General features: G+C 42.4%; 2 protein-coding genes across 7 annotated transcripts in view; one reads left to right on the top strand and one right to left on the bottom strand.

Annotated features, from left to right (window-relative positions):
* Positions 1 to 1,159: 1,159 nt before the first annotated feature.
* On the bottom strand, positions 1,160 to 19,946 carry MAFK (MAF bZIP transcription factor K). 5 transcript variants are annotated; one of them, XM_007498320.2, is made up of 4 exons: positions 19,748 to 19,946; positions 8,282 to 8,470; positions 7,349 to 7,428; positions 1,160 to 5,956 (listed from the first exon to the last, which is right to left on the bottom strand). In XM_007498320.2, the coding sequence occupies exons 3-4, from the start codon at positions 7,382 to 7,384 to the stop codon at positions 5,522 to 5,524; spliced, it is 471 nt and encodes a 156-aa protein (XP_007498382.1). In that variant the 5' UTR covers positions 7,385 to 7,428; positions 8,282 to 8,470; positions 19,748 to 19,946; the 3' UTR covers positions 1,160 to 5,521. The 5 variants fall into 5 exon arrangements, with proteins under 5 accessions (XP_007498382.1, XP_007498384.1, XP_007498383.1 ...); XM_007498322.2 differs by having other exon boundaries at positions 8,282 to 8,398; positions 19,748 to 19,941; XM_007498321.3 differs by having other exon boundaries at positions 8,282 to 8,442; positions 19,748 to 19,936.
* Positions 17,050 to 24,201, top strand: part of LOC100028995 (lysosomal alpha-glucosidase-like) — a 66,414-nt gene continuing 59,262 nt past the window's right edge. Inside the window, exon 1 of one of the 2 annotated variants that reach the window (XM_007498324.2) lies at positions 17,050 to 17,144. The gene's annotated coding sequence lies outside the window, so the exon portion shown is untranslated. Of the gene's footprint in view, positions 18,935 to 24,201 lie in introns of both variants that reach the window. The other variant, XM_001378840.5, reaches the window with a different exon arrangement.

The following is a 24,201-nucleotide window of genomic DNA, read 5'->3' on the forward strand; positions in this document are numbered from 1 at the left end:
AGCTTGTCCTACCCAGGAGCAATTAATGTTTTCCCAATTATTTAGATTCTTTTAATTGTATAAAAAGTGTTTTATAGTTGTGTTCATATAATTCCTGTGTTTGTCTTGGCAGATAGATTCCTAAATATTTTATATTGTCTAAGGTGATTTTAAATGAAATTTCTTTCCAATTCTTGCTGCTGAGTTTTACTGGAAATATATAGAAATGCTGATGACTTATGTGAGTTTATTTTGTACCCTGCAACTTTACTAAAGTTGTTAATTATTTCCATTAGCCTTTTAGTTGATTTTCTGGGATTCTTTAAGTAGACCATCATATCATCCAGTGACAGCTAGGTCTCCTCATTGTCTATTTTAATCCCTTCAATTTCTTTTTCTTCTCTAATTTCTACTGCTAGCATTTCTAGTACAATATTGAATTAAAAGAGGTGATAATGGGCATCCCTGCTTCAGCTGTGACAATTTGGACAATGATTTTCTCAGACTAGATTGACAAATTTTCAAATGTCACATAATGAGATTTTGCCCTGATCCTGTTAGTGTTATGGGGCAGGAGAAGAGGCACCACAACTGGAGGCAGAGGGTCTTGGTCTGAACCCCAGCTCTCCCACTTACTGCTTGTGTGACTTTGAAGAAGTCACCTAACCTCCTGGCATCTGCTTCCTCATCTTGTAGGCAGCTGAATGTTGCTGTGAATAGTGTTGGACCGATGCTCAGATATGTTTCAGACACTGGTTTGTGCCCTAAGAAAGTCATTTAGCCATTCTCAGCCTGCTTCCTCACTCATAAAATAAAGATAAGGAAAGCATCTTCACCACGGGGTTGTGAGTACCAAATGAAATGACTTGTGAAAAGTGCTTTACAAACTGTAAACTATGTAATGAGGGGAACTAACTAGCTATTTTCTAAAAGTCTGCTAAATCCATGCCATGTCCCTGAACCCACCTTTCCAGTGTGTGTGTGTGTGTGTGTGTGTGTGTGTGTGTGGTGAGGATGGTGTTTGCTACTGTCCTAGGGTGGAGTGAGGGCGACGAAGCAGTGAATTTGGCAGATGTACTAGAAATCTGGAACATTCTTCACAGGTTAATATAAAGCAGCTGTAGCCCATGAACACCTCTCCACCCGAAGTCCAAAAACAATAACTACACGCCAGGACAGATCCAAAACCAGAAAAAATGCTTTATTGGAAAGGTACAAAACCAGTCACAGCAGCTAAATGTACAGCAATAAATTACGTTGTGGCTGTCAGAAGAGCAAAGTGATGGACACAAACACTAGGCTATACGCCATACAAACAGGAATCCACATTACTTGGTATATTCTCAATAATTTATATTATAATAAAAAAGCAGCACAAAAATAAATATTGAAATGAAATTACTGAATAACCACAGAGGACAGAATGAGCTGGTGCTAAAAACTTAGACTGTCCCTATTATCGAGGGGGAAAAGAGTAAGCAAAGTATTCGTCTTCTATGGAAAGGTCCCAGAGGATTAAAGCACAAAAGATAAAGAAAACAAACCCACATTACAAAAAGATCATAGACTTTTTTCTTAAATTAAAAAAATTTAAAATTGTGACAATGAAATTTCAATGATTTGAAAGGGAGGGCAAGAGAGAGAGAAAAAATGTCACCTTTCCCCTAGACCAGACTGTGGCCATCAGAATCTCCTGGTGATATACCAAACTCTCTTAGGCTATCTCCTGGTCCGAATGGGGCCTTGCTTTCTCTTCCTCTTCTACTATAAATACATTGCTCCCTACTCAGCCTAGAGCTTTCAGATTTCAGACACTCCTCAGCTGTTTCCCCCATACTTCCAAAGTTCTTTCAGGTGCCCAGGTAAGCACAACTATTAATCTACTTTTAACTCCAGGGTGTAATGTTCCTGGCCCTCCACCCTGCAGTCTGGGAAGTTTATATAGGTCAAGAATTCCATAGAAAAGTTTATTTGCCCATGCAAAATGCTGCTTCTCCCAACCCAAGGGGGATCAGCAACATGTGAAACAGTTGACAATACAAACACTCTAGCCTTGGACACTAGAACATCAGAATGAAACCTACCCTGGAAAAAAGGGGTTGGCAAGAAATCCTATTGCTTGGGAATGGAATCTATGGGGTACATTGCAGGGTTGGGAAGAGGAATTGGCTGGTGCACCTGGGGGATGAAATACCAAGGCATGACATCTGGGGAGGTTGTAGCCCTGGCTGGGGTCATCCCCCAAGCCTTAGGGCAGTGGTTCAGAGGAATGTCATGCAGAATAGAGTTTAGAATGCACAGGCCTTAGAGCCAAAGCCCCACTCAGAATGGAAGAGGGAAAACTGGGTGTGGAGAGCAACCAAGAGATCCCTCCTTCCATAGAGCCTGTGGTTAGGACTCATTTGCAGAAGTTAGGGATAAAGAAGGGAAACCACTCCCATTCTCTATCCCCAAGTCAAATTGTCAGGCCAGGCACTCCTGACCTGACAATTATTTTTAATAAAGATTTTTACAGTATCAAACTTGAAAAAAAATTAATTTTGCTTATGAAAAATCTGTACGATAAAATGTGTATATAATTATATATATATATATTTTTTCTCTCTCTCTTTAAATATTTCCACGTGGTCCTTATTGATATCCAATATGGATTACCTACCATGGCTATGGTATCAACAGCTTTATTAACACTCAGGCCTCTTGTTTTAAAGAATCCAAGCATCTACTGGTAGAGACCTGGCTCTCAGCTTGGCCAAACCCTTTGGCACTCTTCCAGGAAATGGAAAACTATTCAGCCACATGGCAGTGCTGCTGGAGAAGATCAGATCCTTCTTGTTTTATTCCAACAGCAGGGACACAGAACAAAGATTCAGCCCTTGGGGCCTGTGTCACTTCTATGGTAGCCTCCCTATGTGGTTAAGGGCCCTTAAGGGCCACTGCAGCTTGTTTGTTTTGTTCAGGGGTAGGGAGAGTACAGTAAGAGGGAAACTGGGAGCAAGGAGCTGGGGAAATGGGATAAAAGGAAGGCCTCTTTCTGATGAACCCAACAAAGCTTTCTCTAAGAGTGGGGTTGCTCTTGAGCTGGGTTGTACTTAAGCTTCCCCAAAGCCAACTGAGAGGAGTCTCATTCCACTCTTCCTCTTCCCCACCTCCTAGCTCTATACACACACATACAGGTATATATGTATATGGTAAAGAATCCAGACACCCTAGTAGACCAGAGTACTTAGCTGATCCAGGGAACTTTATAGGACAGGCTTTCTGACTGGGGAATGTGACCCTAACTCAGGCTCATTCCCCAACCTTAACAGTCGACACCAATCTATTAGCAGGGCAGGTAGGAGAGATTGAAGTAGCAATGCTAAATAAACACCTTCCCAAATGTTTAATGGAGTCATCCAGAAAGTTATCCGAGGTTGCTTTTACTACTCTCCAGTGGGAAGGAGCTCCAGGAAAACATCACTGTGGGATCTTTGATGGCTCAGTTGCTCAGGAAAAAAAAAAAAGCAAGTTAAAGGCTTCAGACGATGTTTGAGCACCAAGGTTGCACAGATTCCTCTCATCTTTGATGCAGTGGCAAAAGAGTACAATTAAGAGTCTCAGGGATCCACCTGGGAAACCTCAAGCTTTCAGTAATCAAGTCCCAAACCTACTTCCTCTCCAGAGTGTACAATCTATCTTCTTGACTCAATCAACACAATGATAATTTCCTCACACCACATTCTAGGTCTCTTCTTAAATACTCATTTTCTATATCTTCCAATAACACAAGATAACCTCTACACCTGACCCCCTTTCTCTCTAGGTCCTATCTGTTTCCCACACCACTCTCTTGGCCCACCCAAGGCTACTTCCTGTCTCATCTCAAACAGGAACTACTACAACATCAAGTGTACTTTATGTGACATCTCTACTGACACCAAACACTGCTGCTCATCTGGGCCAGAGCACCAAGATCTGACATCTGCCTGCCTCCTTGTCTCTCTCCTTCCCTCCACACCATCCTCAAACCCTCTCACCTCCTTTCCTTGGAACCAAAGCCTTTGTTTATATTCTTCAAGTATTCTCCTCCATAAAACCCCTTATTTCCTTTCTGGGTCCCTCAGAATTCCCATGTCTCAGATACTCACTGTCTTCTCATTTATGAGGAGAAGAATTGACCACAAGCAGATCTCTCAAACACAAGACTATTCACATAGGTCAAAGGAAGGAAGCTGACATCAGCTCTGAAATGTCTACCTGTAGATTTGCTCTAAATCAGCGAACAAGCACACTAGCTCCTCCAAGCTTCCCTCCTTGCTCTGGCAGCTGAGCAGGCAGGCTCCCCATTTGAACAAGAGGAGGCTGTTTCTGCCTCACCAGGCTCTAGCAGGCACCCATTTGCAGAGAAGGGGGTGTCTGGTTGCCCCAGCTTCCTCAGAACATATTACTTCCCCCTTCCTGAAGCTCTGCTGTTGTCTATGCTCTTGAGACCATTCTGAACATTCTGCTTTGCCTTCAGTAACACCTCAATCAGTCCTCTGTGGAGCAGACATCCCTTGCCACTGCTCTGTTTCAGCCTGGTAATACTGCTTTGATATCTCCCTTGGGGAATGCTGTGCACGCGTGTGCATGAGTGCACACACAAAAGCCTGCCTAATATTTTCCACACCTCCTTTATTGGAGCACCAGGGAATCCTAAGCTAACAGCTAAAACAGGGCTGTGAGTGCGTTCTAAATGTGGAACACCTGGAAGAATTAAGCTGCACTACATGCCTTCTGTTCAGGTCTTGCTCAGGGAGGGAAGCCAGGCATTTAGTCATGTCAGGAACCTGAAAACTTACTGCTCATGCCAGGGGAACAGGGGGGAGCAGGAAAGAAGAGAAACTGGAGGAGGGGAGGAATAGAAGAAAGTTGAAACTATATTAACTTGTTCAAAATATGAGCTAAAAACTGAGAGCCTTCTCTACCTGATATATCTCAAATATATCATGTTTACAGAATCTCTGCTTAAATTTCATTTTAAGCACAAAACATATGTGATGCTGCCTCTTCAGGTGGGTAAGGAGATGGTTCAGCGATCCCTTTGAACAAGAGTGGCCTTAGGATGACAGAGGAATCTGCTGGAGTAATGCTCCTTGGTATGGTTAATCTTGGGGTCCCATATTCATTTCCTGTCTGCCAAATATCCAAGAGGCACTTTGAGAAATAACCTTTGCCTCAATAACAAGATTTGCTATGTAGTCACAAAGAGATGGGGGGTGGGGAAGGAGGGAGAGCTGGAAAGGGGCGTGGAATTGGGTTGGTTCAACAGAAGCTCTTTCCCTTATCCTACACCCAAGCCAAACTGCTGTCATAAACTATCAAAGGCCACCAAGAAGCAGCCACTGAGGGTCCCTTTGCAGGTGGTAGTTGCACTCTTTTTAAGGAGACACATCAACTCAACAGGATTGAAGAGACTGACCAAGCACAAGAGACATATTTCCTTGTCCCCTTCTCAATGGGCTGCCAGTCCCGTCCACCTTCACCCTGCCAACCCTCTAACCCACAGTTGCCTGGAACACTAGGATGCAGCTGAAAAGGGCACCGAGGTGGACGAAATCTCGGCTGATTTGACAATGGTGATGACGCTGGTGGTGGCAACCTTGGTGGGAGCAATGGGTCCACGGGCTACGGTGCGTGCGAATGTCTGCAATGCTTCGTATTTAGAGCGGAGGGCATCCAGCTCCAGCTTCATGCTGCTATTTTCTCGGGCCAGTTTCTCCACCTCTTGTTGTAACTCCACCCGCTGCCGCTCCAGCTCCTCCTTCTGGGTCACCCGCTTAATGCGGCAGCTTGCAGCATAGCCTCGGTTCTTAAGTGTGCGCCGACGCTGCTTCAGGCGCATCACCTCCTCCTTGGTGAGGCCCCGGAGGTGCTGGTTGAGCTCTCGCACAGACATTGATACCAGCTCATCGTCACTGAGCACTGGGGCATTCTCTCCTGACTCCTTCTTAACCTGGTAAGAATCAGTGGAGTGGGGTTAGCAGGTAGGAAAATGCCAGGACTAAGGAGCATACAGCCTCCAACCTACAGTGGGCTTTTACAAAGGAATATGTGGTGCTATTCCCTGTATTTCCTCAAAGGTAAATTATGGCATCTTGGCTGTACTGTCATCTGCAGGGATGGCCAGGATTGAAGAGCATTTTGCTCATGAAGAATATGCACAGAAAACACCACAGAGTTGCTCACACTTCACTGAGTAAATAACAAATACGAATGTGTCTAGCTATGGAATCCAGCTTGGCTGGTCAGTCAGTTTGAAATATGTATATGACACACTGTTTTAGAATCTTCCACTAACATCAATAGGTAATAAGTCAACTTTAAGCCTCTATTTGAGAAGTTACACATCCCATAGCAAAAGAAAATACCTCCTTCCACTTCCAGAAAAGAATCCTATTAAATCCATATGCTTTTCAGAAGCCTCTATACTTAAACAAAAAAAAAACACCCCTAAACCCAACCAATCAAATATAAAAATCAGCTAAATGATTGAGACATGGCAAACAACAATTTTGCTTTTAAATCACTGTCCTTCATCCTCTTCTCCCTGCTTCTCTCCATGTTTCTAATCATTACTGCTCTAGAGGAAAAGCTCCAGAGGTTCTTAGAGCATCTGAGAGAGTGTGAATGCTTTTTCAAAAGAACAGGATCAATCAAACATTTACTAAGGACTTGCCATGTGTTTGGTCACTATACTAGGTGCAGGGGATACAAAAACAGAAACTCAACAGTGTCTGTAACAGTTAAAGAGCTAAGTCAAACTGCTGATTTAGATTAAAAAAGCAGTATTCAAGCTTGAATTCTAAAGCATTCAGGAAGCAGAATCTAAGTGGCCTCAATATTCTATCAACAACAACTGGCACTGAGTTGGCCTGGCAAGGGATGGGTCCTTCCTACCTTCTAAATTAGGTACCCTTGGATACCCTCACTGGGATTCCTATTTCTCTAGGTTGGCAATTCTCATTCAACAAAACCTGAGCACAGGTCTTTGTTATGAGGGAAGGTATAACACTCATGCTATACTCATGTGCTGCTATGAAAAGTACTCTGAGAGTTCTGAAATAAATTACCTATACTTGGGGCAGCTAAGTAACACAGTGGATGGAATGCCAGGCCTGGAATTGGGAGGAGTCTAGCTCTTACCTGTCTTAGAGTTGTTACTCCAAGAAAGGCAGAAATGTTAAGGGTTAAACAAACAACAACAAAAAACCCAACCCAGACTCTTATGGGATGCAAAGTGTTATTCCATACAAGTGATCCTTGATCAATTAACCCAACTCTGTCACAAGTTTCTGGAAATCTCTTGGGATCTACCTAAAACCATCTAAACAGAATTCCTTCTTACCTTTAATGCCTTGTTTGGTTTGGGATTAGTCGTCATAACCTGGGCACAGTCACCTGGACAGAACTGATTGGAAAATGCAACTGGAAGAAAAATAAACAAACACACAAGCAAATACAGGTTAAATAATGCCCAAGCTCAGAACACTACAGGAATCTTCTTATATGCTACTCTCAGAGGGGTGATGTTTTCTATTCCAGAGAGGATCTAACTATAAACATTGTTCTAACCAGGATGAAGGGAGACCCACAGTCATGAAGGCCACACAATTCTTGTATTCTTTAAAAGCAGGTCCAGAAAGGACATTTTATTCTAAAGGCACCAACCCCAAAGTGATGCTACTACAATATAACTTTCACAGTCCAGGATACTTTGCTCTTGGTGCTAAGGGGTTCCCATGAGTGTTGATAAACAACATTCTGTTTCAAAGCACCAGCAATCCCTCTCACTGCCTTATCAATATTCCTCTTAGGTCTGTACTGTAGGGAAAGTGTCTTGTTTTTTAGATGAAACACTATCCATGGACACTCCTCACTCCATGCTATTCCACCTCTACAAACAAGGAACTTTTCAGTTGTAATGGAGATTGACAGCATGTTTTGAGAACTGAAGCAACAATTTACAGAACAGTAATGGGTGAATACCTGAACCTGTTGCCTAAGGAGCAGCACTGCTCAATATTTTACAGCACACTACACCCTGAGAAACATCATTTCCCACCTTCCCAAGATCTAAACTGAGAAGCCCAGAGACCTGACTGCAACCACAAAGGCAGTTCCTCCAGTGAGATGCCATCTTTTGCCTTCACCTTGCCCTCTCACAATGAACTCTGGTTTGTAACACCTTCATCCCAAAGCTAGCCCTGGGCCCCTCCTCCTGATACCCTGTCTCCAGAGCATCGATGCTGCCAGGTGAGCCCGCCCATCAAGTACCTACCGCGGAAAAGGGCACTGCAGTTGTGACATCACCACCTCCTCCTATGCTGCCCCCAACATCCTGACCCCACGATCTGAAGAGCGTGGAAGGACTCCGGCTGAGACTACCCCGTGGTCCCTGATGAGCAAGGGAGTCAATGAGCTGGATTTCGAAGCCTGTAGCTGGAGAGTGAGATGGGCAGCAGCAGCACTGGGTGTTTGGAGGGAGCACACAGACTGTGTCTGGCGGGAGTTCTTCCCCCAGCCACCCACCAACCAGTCCCTCCACCCTCCCTTCTCATTTTCACGTCTGCATTGTGTCACACATTCTAATCATTCATGAAAAACCCAGCCAAAGCATCCCAAGCATGATTCCCCTCTGATAGTTGCCATGGTGACCTTGGGAAAGTAGCCAACCCTGAGATGGTAGTCATGGAAACAGAGAAGCCCAAAAGGAATAATGACTTTGGGTCATGTCTGTGCAAAGACATCATGAGGTCGACAGACAGTAAACAAACTCATTCACATCCCAAAAAAACTGGGGAAGGGGCTGAGGGCCAGGGGATAAAGAAGAAAGGTATGAACTAGACTTAACTGCAAGCTGCTTTGCCTGAGCCTGACAACTACTAACCAAGATGCCACCGCCCTCCCTTAACCTTCCCCGCCTGCATCCAAATGCAAGACAAAATGTGATGGAAGAAACAGAAAGAGACAGGAAGGCAGGGTGGAGATGGAGAGAATCCTTTAACTCCAAAGGATAGGGCCACATTGAAATCTCTCCTATTTTTGATATGGACTAGACAGGGTGGGTAATTTTCCATTTCCCCCGCCTGCTTTGATCTCTCTTCGTCTGTCTCACTTTCGTTCCTGTAGCACAGGCTGCCAGGAGACAAGCTGTGATAAATGAGCCCCTGGCACAGAATCCCTTGGCTGCAGCAGCACCTGGGACCCTCTGCCCTCTGATCTTGCATTCTACTCTTTCTCCATCTGTCCTTTCTGCACCTCATCACCAGAGGACTCCCCTTTTGTGGAGTTATAAAGAAATAGGGAAAAGAAAGTGGTTCAATCAGATCTTCATAAAAAGAACCTACAAAACTAACCCTAATAGAATAGCCCTTAATAAAAACATGACTGCTCTCTTTATGAGCATGCTAATGACATACACCCACTAGAAAATGAGTAGAATCATACCGCAATAAAGGTTCAGATGGACATCTTAGGGGTACTTTTATATGGTCAGAAAGGACTTAAATTAAATACAATTATATGCCTATATAAGGATGAAATGGGAAAAATGTAGTGGAGTGATTGTTGACAAATGATTAGAAAACTGTTCTGGGACCTCAAATTTATCCCCATCAGTTTGGCTTGATAATTGCTTTTCTGAGACCTTTCCCCCCTCCCACCTGGTACTAGAAGTCAAAATGGCTTCAGAGAAAATACTCAGGAAATCAGCACTGCTCAAAGTGCCCCAGTGACCGACCTGCTAGAGCCTGGCAGCTGGGAAAGTGATGAAAAACTTTTCCATGTCGAAAAGGAACAGGCTTCAACAAACACACACACACACACACACACACACACACACACACACACACACACACACACACACACACACACACACACCGTCAGAGCATAAGGCCCTGCAGTCAGTCTGTGACATAGCTATGCAATGAGTCACCAGCTGTTTACAGAGTTTGAGAGCTCACATTCCCACAGAACCAGAAACCCCTCCCATCCCTACAAGGATACACATGCTGAGTCCCCACTGCTTGCACTTGGCAGAGGTAAACCGGAAAAGGAAAGTCAAAGTGAAGAGGAGGGGAATGCAATTTAAATCCACAGATTACATACACAAAAAAGGTTTTTATTCTCACTCACTGGACTTGTGAGTTCAATGAAAAAGCAGAAAATGTGATTTGCTGCTTTGGAGCTTGAGAGATGTGGTCAATATAGCAATATCTCCATAAATTTTGAATATGTGGTACAATACATTTTATTGCCAGGATATTTGTTACAAGAAGTAGAAATAGAAAGTAGACAGTATAAGGATAGGTTAGTCCACACTGTGAATTCTCTATCTCTAAGATGACCCACCTTCCACAGGCCTCTGTGGAGAACACACAGAGTACATATATCTCCCTTTCATCCTGATGACAGAGGATTCAAACAAGTTATTTACCCACCCTAAGCCTCAGTTTCCTGTTATATAAAATGAGGAGGCTGGACTAGCTGGCATCTGAGGTTGTCCTTTGTGATCCTATGACAGGGCTATGGTCCTTCCCTTTGCCAAGCACTAGCTATCCTATGAGGAATTTGCACCTAAGATATTTAAGTATCTACTGCCCCTTCCTTAGTTGTCTCTATCAATGCTGAGGACACTGGAACTGCAGCTCATATCCCTCAGTGTCTGGACTGATTTCATTCAAAGGAATTTATTAATTGCACAACAAAGAGAAACTATTGGGAGGTAGTAATAAAGAAAGAGATTAAAATATTCCAATATATGTGGGCTACTTTCATCCTGAGTGGCAAAATTGATCTTAGGCCCACAAGGGGCCGATGATATCCTAATGATGTCCTTTAAACACTGGTTAGTCAACTAGCCATTTACTATGAAAAGCACCAATCTCTGTTTCTACAGTACCTAGTACTCAAGTCCTTTGATGATCAGGCTATTTGAACATAACATAAAAGAGAAAGAAAAAAATCTGAACCCCAAAGTCCATAGACAAAGGAATCTGGGGCCTTGAAGCCATCACTGGGGGCCCAGATGAAGTGAGGTGAGAGTAGAGAAGAGTCACGTAAATGGACTGGGAATCAGAGTCTAAAACATGATGTTTTTTGTTTTTACCTTGCTCTCATATACCTGCCCACCACCACCCAAAGATGTCTGTGGATAGGTTTCAGAAAGGTATGTGAAACCAAATGGAAAAAAAAAATATTTTCACTAGGACCGATCTGAAATTGAGCATTAATTTCAGTTATTTAAAGATATTATTGCAAATATTAATAAGATGGAAATAGGTTTTGATCAATGATACATGTAAAATCCAGTGGAATTGCTTGGGATGGAGGAGGGAGAGAGAGAAATAACATGAATCATGTAACCATGAAAAAAATTCAAATAAATATATTTATACTAAAATAATAAATAAAAATAAAAATATTCTTCTGAGAAGGGACCCACATATATCATTGGATGGTCAAAGAGGTCCATGACACACAAAAGGTTAAGAAATCCCAAGTCTAAAGGAAAGACAAATGTCTCCCCTGCAAGCTTCTCCCTTCACCTTGTTAAATTTTACTTTTAGAAAACAAGATAGATAAGACATGATTCCTTGGACAGGGCAGACACTAAAATGGGGCAAAGATTTTTCCCGAAAGGTTTTTAATGCTGCAGCAGAATACACCAATTTCTAGCTTTTCTAGTAACCAGACTGTTATTCACCTAACTCAGCAACTAGGTTTTAAAGTAGAGCTCTTGATTAATGACTTATACTATCTTAACCCTGTATAGACCAGATAAGAGTTCAAGAAAAAGTTGAAAATCATTTTTTATCTAGGATCATGTTGTCAGAATGGCAAATAGAAAAGATAGGCTCCTTGATTTGTGAAAGTTAGGGAGGATTTGCCAATTTCAGATTCTCTCTTGGTATTTTCATTCTACTTTATTTTGTCATCCAAATATGCCATTTTTCAATTTCCATATAAAACTATGTAAAAAGTAAGAAAGTAAGACTCATCTTGGGAAATAAATCAGGATGACAGCATTTATTTTTAAGGATTAAATGCACAACAGTATCTATTTTCCCTGCCCTCCAGAATCAAACCATGATTCTTCTCATACTTCTCTTCTAATAGTTCCTCATTAAAGGAGTCAAAAGTGTACTGTTTCCAAATATAGGGCCTTGAAAAAGTCCTCTTTTGCTTACTTCTTTTCCCTCCTTTGGTTGTAAGTCTTTTCACTTAAATCCTACACTTACTTTTCACCTCAGTTCTCAAAGATTTTCAAAAGGTGATCAGGTTCTGACAGCTGTTACTAAACCTAGGATAATTTTGAGTAGAGGGTCTGTCAAAAAGCTTTGAGTCAGCTAAGGACCAGATTCTTTAAGGTCAGAGAGGATTATTACCATGAGGCAGACCACCAAAAGATGAAATTTTTCTGGACATAGCAATTCACAAAGACCAAGTGCAGTACAGAGGGGCGATGATCCCACATCAGTATGGAGAACAATGCCACAATGGCAAATCCCTGAAATGGAACTTGGAAACCACTGCCATTTGGGAAGTGCCATATAAATGGTCTCATATGTCAGGGAGGTACATAACAGGAGCATTAATTAGGACTCAAAAAAAGGGTTTTAGAGTCAACATTTTGAAGAATTTAAATCAAAGCAGGGCAGGATATTATAAATTGCCAACATTCTTCAAACAAGTGTTTTCCCTTTCACCATTGGTTTAAAATAAGGGACTGCTGCATTAGCAACTGTTCACAGATACCAAAGCTCTTATTGGCAGTATCAATGTCCTATTATTGTGTCTAATTTAAATCTACTGGCAAAATTTTAGCATGAATAAGCATAAGTGTGAAAATATTTTTGGATTTTAGTGATGTTGCCAGAGAATTTTAGTTCTTTTTAGAATTATATTTTAGAATAATCACCATGTTGGGGACCATGGAATTAAAAATTCTAATTCTTCCTGCACTTAAGCAAGCCATTTTCTCTCTTCTTTGCAGCTAATAACTAAGAGGGCTTATTTACCCTCTAGTTCCTCCCCCCCTCAATGCTATCAGTTTCTGCAGTAAGGGCTAAGTGACTTGTCCAGAGTCACATAGCTACCCACCCAAGTGTCTGAGGCCACATTTGAACCTCGGACTTCCTGTCTCCAGGCCTGGCTTACTATCCACTGAGTTGCTTACCTGCCTCTTTATCTTCTAGTTCTGCAGAAGCAAACCTTGTGAAGGTTTATACTTTTACTATAATGTATTAACTGAATGCTACTAGTTTCTGAACAAGGAAAATCTTTCAATGTTGGTCATGAAGGAAATCTGGGTTTTTAATTTTAAGCCAGAAACTGCATCTAAATGTCACTGTACATTCAACAAGTATTCACAGGGCAATTAATTTGCTTTGGAAGAAAAGGGACCTCATAAACAGACTTTGATCTCATAAATAGGCTTTGATGAAATCACAAGCTCTGGTCATTATGTGACAAAGACTCAAATAAATGCGAGATCCAAAAGAAGGCTTCATGCATGCTCTTCGGGGTCTTTTAGTAAAGTCTGAAGGAGCTGAGGGCCAGTTTAGAAATTAATAATAAAGGACAAGGCTGGAAAGAAGTGTTTGTGCACAAAAAAGGAAAAGCATAGTAGAAAAGGAATTTCCTTCCCTTAAAGACAGATAACTCATCTTACAGTAATTTAAGTGCACAATCTTGCCAATCTGGAGATGGCTACTATAGATGCCTTTCTGTGACCTTTCTAGTCTTAGTTTTAGGGACATTTACAATGGAAAACTATGCAGACTATATATAGACATCTTAAACATAGTCCCACCTCTTATTGTGACAATTACTCTGACAAACAAGGTTCTGCCTTCTAAGCTCAAAGAATTAGGATTTTTCCTTATAAAGAAAATCAAGTAATTGATTATACATCAATAGTCTCTAATACTTCAAGTTCTATAGTGAGATGCTGAAGCCACTTGAGAAAAGGAAAGTTCCATGTACTTTTAAGGCTTAAAAATATCTTATTTTTGATGTATACATTTTTAGTTTCAATTTAGCACCCCTCTATACACATACATCACTCTGAATCCCTTTACTAGAAGTGGAAAGAAGCTGTTCTGATCATTACAAGTATCAGATGGAAGCATAAAACACTGGAGAAGAATAAGTATTGATCTAAGAATGATATGTACACAACATTAACAATCAAGAAGGCCCCAAATAAAAATTAAAAAAAATTTTTTTTAAACTAGGGCCAAAGCCTCAGATGATATGTGGAACAGTAACTTGCTACAAATAATTAAGACATGAAATCAGTATGGATGAGTTACACTCTTCTCTTGCAAAGTGTTTAGATAAGCAAGCAATAAAAAGTTGAGATTTAGATACTTTAAACCGATCTAATACAAAAAATGCTAGACATTCAACAAATATCAACTGACTGGGAATAACCCCACAAACTGAGCAAAGAACTACCAAGTGAGGTAAGTAGTAAGGTACTACTATGACCCTTTGGGATAAAAGGTAGGAAAAAAATTCTTTAACAGTCAAGTCCTAATTGTTTCTGCTTTGCCTCAGTCTTACAACAATGGATGTTAGGGATGAGTCTTGTCTATCCCCAGCATCATTATCATTTAACACCTTGACCAGCTTATTTGCAGCCTGGATATTAGGCTTTGACTGCCTGCCCTCCTTCAAGAAATGTCTGTCTACTTGAATTTGGTCACCTTGCATTTGCAGTCACAGCAGCATGGCATTTCAGTTGAGTCCAAAGGCAGGCCTGGTTGCTACTGCTGTCAGAAGGTTGAAGCTCCATCCTTAGCACCTACACTGTAATTTCATTTAAAAGTTCAATTTGACCTGGGTAAATCCTCAAGATTCAGCCCAATCTCCCACCCAGGATGTAGAGGAAATTAATGCAGCACAGGCATGTACTAACCATTAGGCAGAGGAGGAGAGAGGTAACAGTTCACTTATATGCTAATATTTTTCTGTTCCCAAGACATGCCACATTATTTTCTGACTACTATAAGGAAAAAACCTCCATCATAAAGTTCTCCATGTCTAGGCCTCAGCTTCCTCATTTGCCAAACAAGGGAATTGAACTAACTATATGACCTCTAAGGACTCCTCTGCCTCTAAATCTATGATCCCATGAACCTTCACCTTATGCTCTTTTAGAAGTGTCCTCTTTTCCCCAAGACAAGACAATTGTTAATTTCCTAGAACAATAAAGGGGAAACACAACATTGTGAATTATGGAAAGCAAGAGTAAGTATCAAGCCATAATTCCCATTAACAGAACAGGGAGGGTGGGGAGTAGAGAGAAGGGTGAGTCACTGTTTACTGCTCCAAGGAGAAGCTACGCAGAACATTCTCTCAGCTGGCCAGCTTTCCATTTCCTTTATGGACCAGAACCTGAATCCAGTAAGATGGTTTCAGGAACCCTCAGACTCAGGAACTTTATCAACATGACTTTTTCTTTTTTTTAATAAATATCTGGAAAATAATCACAGTCATATTTGAGTTTGCATACAAGCTCAGAGTTACCAGAGAACTTAAAGTTAAGGTGAGAATTACGGTAGATAAAATACGGTTTGAAAAAGCCTTGTGACAAAGACCCAAATAGTGTCAGAGAAAGAAATTGGAATCAGCAAATCTTGACACATAGTAAATGTTGCCTTCCCCCCAAAATCTCTGTTCAACTCCCATTTTTAGCAACCATCTTGTAAGTCAATATATACTTGGAATGATTCCCTTAAAGCTTATGCTGTGTTTAAGTATAGAAGGCAAATTTCATTCTGGGGAGAATTTCTGGTTTTAGTTTATAAAACTCCCTCTAAAATTTTAATGAAAAGTTTTTTATTATTTAATCTCAGGAGGGAAGGGAGCATGGCAAGTGGACAGGGAGGTACAGATGTTGTAAATGGCAGGGGCCATTTCTTCTTTCTTCCTTCTAGGACAATGTGCTGCAGGTGCTGCTCCAGCTACTTGCATACATTCACACAGCTCTATAAAATGCCCTTTTCTCCCCTTTCCCCCCAAATGGACAATGTTTTAAAGTTGTTTTGTGTTTTCTTTTTTAAAAAGATCCAGTCCCTCTGATACTTCCTAGCTAGCTATGTGAACCTGGGCAAGTCATTGTAATCCCCCTTGCCTAGCCCTTGCCTTCAGAGTTGTTACTAGGTCAGATCTTTTTTTAAAAAGATCCAGTCATCTTTTACCAAGCCTATCTAAAAAAAAATCACTGGGTTTGAAATGAGCTGAACATGGTGTGACATTAAGCTGCATCTGCACGTAGCAGGATGTCCTTTAAAGCTGATCCCAATAAAGCAGAGCCCTCTAAAAGCCAACAAGTAGGACTATGGCAGACAAACAAAGGTGGAGGGAAGGACAGTGGATAAGGCAAATTGCATGCACTCATAAAAATCCACTGCTTACAGGAATGGAACCTCCCCTTCTATTAAAGAGTGGATGTCCTAGTTTCTGTCTTGGCTGCCAAAAGCAGTATTAACCCCCCACCCCTCCACCCCACAAGAACAACCAAAGCAGTATCACAAAATTAAAACTACAAGTTACACACAATACATGTCTTTCCAAAATGAAGTCACCTGCTCCCTACCCCATCCCCCACCTCCATTATGGGCAAATAAAAAATTGGCTAATCTGTATAAAGAAAATCCTGCATAAAATGCCAGAGGAATAGCAACATTATTGGCCTTGCTCTTTCTGACATTCAAGAATAAACTTTACTAAGAGGGATGTCTTTCCTTCAAAGATTTAGCAGATAGGAAAGAGAAAGATCATATTTGCTCTCCTATGAACTTTTAATGTAGTCACCCTAGAATACTAATGGAACAATCCAAAGCCCTTAATTCAAAGCACATAGATCAAGTTAAGTACTAAGATTCAAACACTTATGAATAACCAACAATGGAAGCAATACCTTCCAAACTTACTTCATTCCCCTTCCAGTGTGACTTTTGGTAAGAGCAGGGTTAAATTCTCTTTTCCTCCAGCTGATGTCGTATAATGCCATTGGACAGGAGCAATGCCAGTCATTTGTAGGAAGTGACTGTGGTAGGAAGGCTTTTCAGCATTACCAAGGGAAGAGAGTGTACAAGTTGAACCGGCTCCCTCAGTGCGGAAGCAGCAAGGTAAATAAATTAAATACTAAGCCAGGCTGGAGGCTGCCAGTGCTCTGGGGGTGAGGGGTACACCCAACCTCACACATACACACGACCTCAAAAGGCTTCATGGTGATATGGAAGGAGAGCCAACTCCCCTTAATTTTTCATTAAGCCTCTCTCCGAGCAAATCTGGCCTCTGGGCTAACCTGAGACGGGAGGGTTAGTCTGAATGGTAAGAAGGTAATGGAGTCTATTTCCGGTTTTCAAAGGCTGGACTGTCTCCGGGGTTGTCAGCCCACAACAGAAACCCCTTTTTCTAAATATATGGCAACATTAGTTCGGTACCTAAAATGGTGAGGTTTGGGGCTTTGTTTCTAGGCTTACATGAATACATTTAATTTTGAAGATGTTGTCTGAGACAGTTTTCTAATCTCTCATTTTGGGGGGGGAAATGACTTCTGATAAAAGGACTGGAATTGGAAATTCCTTTTTCTCACCACTGATGTACTTTTTATGCCTCAGTATCCCCATCTGTAAAATGTGATGCTTAAAAAACTAAGTTTTTTAAAATCTCTTTAAGCTCATAGAACACCCAAATACAAATCTGTATGAATATTCTATTTCAATCCACCCTTTCCTGTCTGAGCATATATCCCAGACTGATTCTAAGAGTAAACATTAGTCAAAAGTGGTTTCAAATGATTGTCAGCACAACCATTTTCTTAATGGATCACTCTGGTTGCATGAGAATATTTAGAAAAGACAACTTCTTTCTTTAAAAGTGGTTAATGAAAAGAAACAAACATTACCAGGGCTCTGAGACACTTAAAAAAAAACCTGGAACTGCCTACCTAGACTTTTCTAAACTGTTAAATTAAAACCTGAGGGCAGCTCAGTGGATTGAGAGTCCAGCTTGGAGACTGTTGGTTCTAGGTTCAAATGTGACCTCAGACACTTACTGTGTGACCCTGAGCAAATCACCTAACTCCCCATTGCCTAGCCAGCACCCTTCTTGAGCCTTGGAACCAATGCACCTTACTGATTCTAAGACAGAAGGTAAGGGTTTAAAAAAAAAATAAAGAAATGAAATGAAACACCTCAGAATCCAAGGAGCTTTCTTGTTAGTACTTAAAGCCATCATACTTTTATCTTGTGGCAGCTCTTTAAGTGCAAGGCACAGGCCTCTGAAGTTCAACTTGCCATTCACAGCCTACCATTTTTAATATCCTAAACAGATTAGAACTATGTAGATTGGTCTCTAATGAAGGCATAAATTTTTGGTACTGTATTTGGGTCAACTGCTTATACTAAGGCAGCAAGTGACAACAGACATTACTCAAATGAATACTTGTTCTTGAGCTGAACCTCCTCACCATTTGACAAACAGCAGTTTTTAGGGTGGTGACACTAGAGATGTATGTAATATGGGGAGAAGCCTCCATACACTACTGTTATTAATTGCCATCAGATCTCTAAAAAGAAGTTTGTGTGTCAAACAGAGGCAAAAGCTGTACTAAACAAACAAACAAAAAAGCCCAGGTAACCGGCCAGAAAAGATCCTATTAAGTTCCAGCCCTAGTCCTGCCCTGGCTTGGGTACTACCACCAGGCCTTTGCGCATATGGAAATACAGCTGGATTGGTTGATAGCTGGCTCCCCTAACTCGTTAAGAATCCAGGGGGGTGGCCAGCCGGATGGGTTATAACCAGCCCAACAGAAACAACCCAGTGGCATTCCGACTTGAGTTCAGCTGTCACTAAGGCTGAGAAATTCCCCACTGCCTCTGACAGCGCCCCGTCTGCCCACAGGAGCACCGCGGTAACCCTCCAGCCGGCGGCTCCCATGCATGCTCCCTGCCCCGGTGACGGCCTCCCTTGTTTTCACCCCAACTCTCTGGCATGGCCCAATGCCTATTCCTTTCTGCTTTCCTTTACTCTCGGAATTGGGGGGAGGTGGTTCAGTAGTTTTTCTTCCCGTCCCCTTCATAACCCCACCCTGCCCGCCTTCTTCTCCATCGCCTGGCTCCCCTTTTCTTGGGGTGCGGGCTTTCCTTGACCCTGGGCTATTCCTGGGGGTAATTGGAGGTGTCTCTGACACCTCTCTCACCTACACGTCCAGCCCAGGTCCGGGGGCGCCACGTGCAAGTCCCGGGTCTCTACGCGGGGCGGTCAGCACGTGTCTCCCCCTCCGCCCCCTGGTCCAGGCACGTGTCTCCCCCAGAAGGATGACTCAGCGATTTGGGGGGTTGGGGGGGGTGGGGGTGGAGAAGGAGTTGGTCCCGGGGCAGGAGGGATGGGCGGGTGGGGACACTCCTCGGGCTCGCGGGGCGCCGGCCCTGCCCAGGCGGGACGGGGCAGGACAGAGGCAGCACGTGCGGGCAGCACGAGCAGAGCTGAGACAGGGAGTCGGGCTGGAAAGGGGGAAGGGGCCACCGTCGCCCCACATCCCCAGACCCAGGAGAGTGTGGGGGGGGCACCACGCCCCCGTCGCCGCCGCCACCACCAGCCTTGTATCGGGGCGGGTCTCGTCCCTAAGCGCCCCGCCCCCCCCTGCCCAACAGTCCAGCGGTCTGTCCGTTAACCCCCCTCCCCCCCGCTCTCCCAACCCAACCGTCAGCAGTCGCCTTCTTACCTGGGGCGCGGGCACGCGGCGGGGCCTGGCGGGGGGCGGCGGCGGCGGGGACGCGCGGCGGTAGCGGCGGCTCCGGCGGCTCCTCGCGGGGACGCGCTTTCCCACTTTGCCTCCTCCTCCTTCTCCGACTTCAGGAATAAAAACAACCCCCCCAGTCCCTAGCATCTGACACTCCGCTTCCGGGATCGCGCGTCAGTGCGCGTCATCTGGCCACGCCTCCTTGTCTCCTCTTTTCCCCACCCTCAAGTCTCCCTCTCCGGTTCACCCAGACGGCGAGCGCAGAGGGAGGGAAGGAGGACACCGCCCGCCTCGCGCCTCCCGCCCCATTCATTCACACCCCGCCCCCTCCGGGCCCTCCCGGGCCCGTCTTGTCCAGACTGGCGGGGTTGGGGGAGAGGAGAGAAGGGAAAAAGAGCTAGGAGGGGAAAAGACCTGTGTAAGGCGCTGGAAGGCCAGCACCATATGGGGTGCCCCAGCCCCCACCCCATCATAGGACCAGGTACATGATTATTATTACAATAATAAAGTTATAACAAAAACCTCAGCATTCTTATAGGGCTTTATGGTTCACAAAGTGCTTTCTTCACAGCTAGGGCTTACTTACTGTTATGTCCATTTCACAAAGGAGGAAACTGAGCCCTGGGAAATGGGGGGCTTGGGCAAGAAATGGCTTGCCTGAGTATCTGAGCCAGTTCTGGAATTTAGATCTCCTTAGGGAAGCCTGGGCATTCTGGTTTCCACTCTACTTAGGGCAGTGATGGGCAACCTTTTGAGCTTGGTGTGTCAAAATTCGCCAAAAAACCGAACATAGTTGGGGTGGTGTGTCACTTTGAGAAAAAAACACATAACTTTGTGATAGTTATAGTTTAAACAACAAAAATGTATAATTGTAATATATAACTCTAGTTAATAAACCAAAAACTAATTATTTAACTTACCTGCTTAGTGACTTCTTTGTTCATCTGTCAGTCAGTTTCTTTTGTTGGTCTTGATATTCTTTAACTTGTGTGGGGTGCTGTGAATTAAGATAAGTGAGGGGGAGGGAAAATTCTTTAACTAACCTGTCTATTAGTGGCTTTTTTGTTACTGAATTTCATTGGCTAAATCTTCAATTGAAGGTTGGTATTTTGTACACTTCAAGCCTAAGAAAGGGCTACTAATGTCATCTGTCAGTCTTTTTCTTTTGTTGGTTTTGATATTATTTAATGCTGAGAATAAGGTCTCCCAAAGGTACATAGAGGGAAAAATTGTGAGTAAAGCCATTGCTATATTTTTCAGTGTGCTAAAAGTGTCTGGTAATGGGTTCCAGGCACTCCTCTATTGCATGTGGGCTGGAACCCTGCCCAGTCTTCTGCAGGCCTGGCCCCACCCTACCCCACCCCTCCTGCTCACTGTCAGCCTGCCTGCCAGCCTGCTCTTCCTCCTCCCTGCCTCTGTAGGAACCCCTTTCTAGCTTGTCGAGCAGCCCAGGCTGCTGCTCCAGCAGCTCCTGGGCCCTGAGGCATGCTGAGTCAGCATAAGGACACATGTCATCAAAAATGACTACGCATGTCAGTGCTGACACATGTGTTATAGGTTCACCATCACAGATTTAGGGTAAAAACTGAACCTGCCACTTCTTTGCTAACAGATAATTCCTGATTGAGGAAACTCCCTCATCCATGTGAGATTAGTTAGCACTTGCTCTGACATCCACAGAAAACTGCCCAGGGTCACACAGTGTGTATTCAAGACTGGATACAGCCCAGGGCTCCTAGTTTGAAGGTGGACTCCTTATTCTAACACCATACTTTCCCTCAATACTTGGGATTATGCAGTACAATGATCCAGGACAGTTCCAAAGGTCCCTGATGTAAAAGACTATCCACCTCCAGAGAGAGACTTAATGAACTCTGAGCTCAGAACTGGAGCATATTTTTTTTTTTCATTTTATGCCTATTGCTTTTTGTTGTGGTTGGTTTTTGCAATATGGCTAATATGAAGTGTTTTGCCTGACTTCACATGAAAAATCGATGTATTACTTGCCTTTTCAAGAGGTGGAGGAGGGGGAGAATTTGGAACTCAACATTTTTTTTTAAACCCTTACCTTCTGTCCTGGAATCAATACTGTGTATTGGTTCCAAGGCAGAAGAGTGGTAAGGCCTAGGCAATGAGGGTAAAGTGACTTGCCCAGGGTCACACATCTGGGAAGTGTCTGAGGCCAGATTTGAACCTAAGGACCTCCCACCTCTAGGTCTGGCTCTCAATCCACTGAGTTACCCAGCTGCCCCCAGAACATTTTTTAAAGATTGTTAAAAAAAATATGAAAAGGAAAATATTTAGGATTATAGATTTACATCTGGAAGGGACTTTAAAAGCAATGTAGTCCAATCCTACCTCTTTACAGATGAGAAAATAAAGTTAAGTGGCCTGCCTAAAGACACATACGAATCAGAGACAGAATCTGAACCCAGGTCTTCTGATTCTAAAGGAAGTCTTTTGACTGAATAGGGGTTCCATTGAAGTAGGAGAGGTATATAGACCAAGGAAGTCAAATGATACAGAAAAAAAACACTGGATTTGGAATCAGAGAACCTGGGTTTGAATCTGGACTTGGCTACTTATTTGTTTGATGTTCGGTGATTCAGGTAATTTCTACTTCTTAGTTGCCTCATCTATAAAATGAATGTGTTGGAGTTAACCATCTTATATTACTGTTCTAAATCTATGAAAGGCTTATTAAATACCTATCAGGCACCAGAGAAATAGGCATTAGGCATAGTATTAGGATATTTACTTTATATGACATATGATAAGTTATATGTTAAAGGCCTTATAAAGGTTTTTTTATAATGCATGTCTTATTTTTTACATTTTTTCTAGATTACAAATAGATACAACTTTAATAATAATTTTCTGACATTCTGAGATCCATGTGCTCTCCCTTTCCCCCACCTCTCCATCTTCCTTGAGATGACAGGTAATATGATATAGGTAGTACATATGCTATCATGCAATACATAATTCCTTGTTCGTTATGTTGTAAAAGAAGATACATACATTATACTAGAGAAAAATTAATGGAGGAAATAAAGTGCAGGATCGTATGCTTCAAATTGCCTTTAGATTCCATCAGTTCCTTCTATGATGGTGAATAGCTTTTTTCTTCATTAGTCTCTTGGAGTTAACTTGGATCCTTTAATTGCTGATAATAATTGTCATTCAGCACATATGTCATTGCTGTCACTGTGTAGAAAGTTCTAGTTTTTCTCACTTCACTTTGCATCAGATCGTACAAGTCTTTCCAGTTTTTTTCATAATTTCTTAAGGCACAATAGTATTACATTATAATCACCCACAAACTTGTTCAGCCATTCACCAACTGACAGACATTCCTTCAGTTTCCCATTCTTTGCCACTACAAAAATTGCTTCCATAAATATTTTTGTTCACATAGGTCCTTTTCCCCTATCTTTGATCTCTTTGGGATATCAGCCCTGATAGTGGTATTGCTGGGTCAAAGGGTATGCACAGTTTTATAGCCATGGTTCCAGATTGGTTTCCAGAATGGTTGTATGGGTTCATAGCTCCATTAACAGTATATTAGTGTCCTGATTTTTCCCACATTCCCTCCAACATTTATCATTTTCCTTTGCTGTCATATTAGCTAGTCTGATAGGTGTGAAGTGGTACTTCAGAGTTGTTTTAATTCGCATTTCCTTAATTGATAGTAATTTGGAGCATTTTTTCATATGACTATCCATAGCTTTTGTCTCTTTTTCTGAAAACTGCCCGTTCAAACCCTTTGACCATTTGTCAATCGGGGAATGCTTTGTATTCTTATAAATTTTACTCAGTTCCCTATACATTTGAGAAATGAGGCCTTTGTTAGAGAAATTTGCTATAAAAAAAATTTCCCTTTCTAATCTTGGTTGCATTGGTTTTGTTTGTTGTAAAAGCTTTTTAATTTAATGTAGTCAAAGCTATCTATTTTACATCTTGTTGTGTTCTCTCCATCTTGAACTCATGAAGTTTTTAGTCTAGTAGTCAAGAGTTGTATGTGTTCAAGGAACAGTATTTATTAATCACCCACTATGTGCCAGGGATGGTGGTAAGTGCTGAGGATACAAAAAGAGACAAAAGACAATTCCTGTCCTTAAGAAATTTACAATCTAAAGGATGCACATCATATGTGCAAAGTGTTACTGTTTAAGCCCAAGGGCAATTGGAAAGTCCTTCATTCCTACCAAGTACAGGCAGGACTGGAGACTTAAGTAAAACTAACTATAAACAACTTTCACTGAAATAAAGGATGACCTAAATAATTGGAGAAAGTCAATGTTTATGACCTGGCTGACTATCCATATTAATGTAAGGAGTGAATGCTATGCTAATCACTGTAACTATATTTTACATAATTATGAATTTGAATACTTTGAATTTGAATGTGTGAGGCCACTTCTGGGGAATCATTA

The sequence above is a fragment of the Monodelphis domestica genome, chromosome 7 (assembly GCF_027887165.1).
Source record: "Monodelphis domestica isolate mMonDom1 chromosome 7, mMonDom1.pri, whole genome shotgun sequence".
NCBI classification, from domain to species: Eukaryota; Metazoa; Chordata; class Mammalia; order Didelphimorphia; family Didelphidae; genus Monodelphis; species Monodelphis domestica.

Excerpts from the sequence above, each read along its gene's own strand:
- MAFK (XM_007498320.2), bottom strand. The coding sequence starts at position 7,384 with ATGACGACTAATCCCAAACCAAACAAGGCATTAAAG. Across the intron at positions 5,957-7,348 it reads AACCAAACAAGGCATTAAAG|GTTAAGAAGGAGTCAGGAGA; the intron begins GTAAGAAGGAAT and ends GATTCTTACCAG.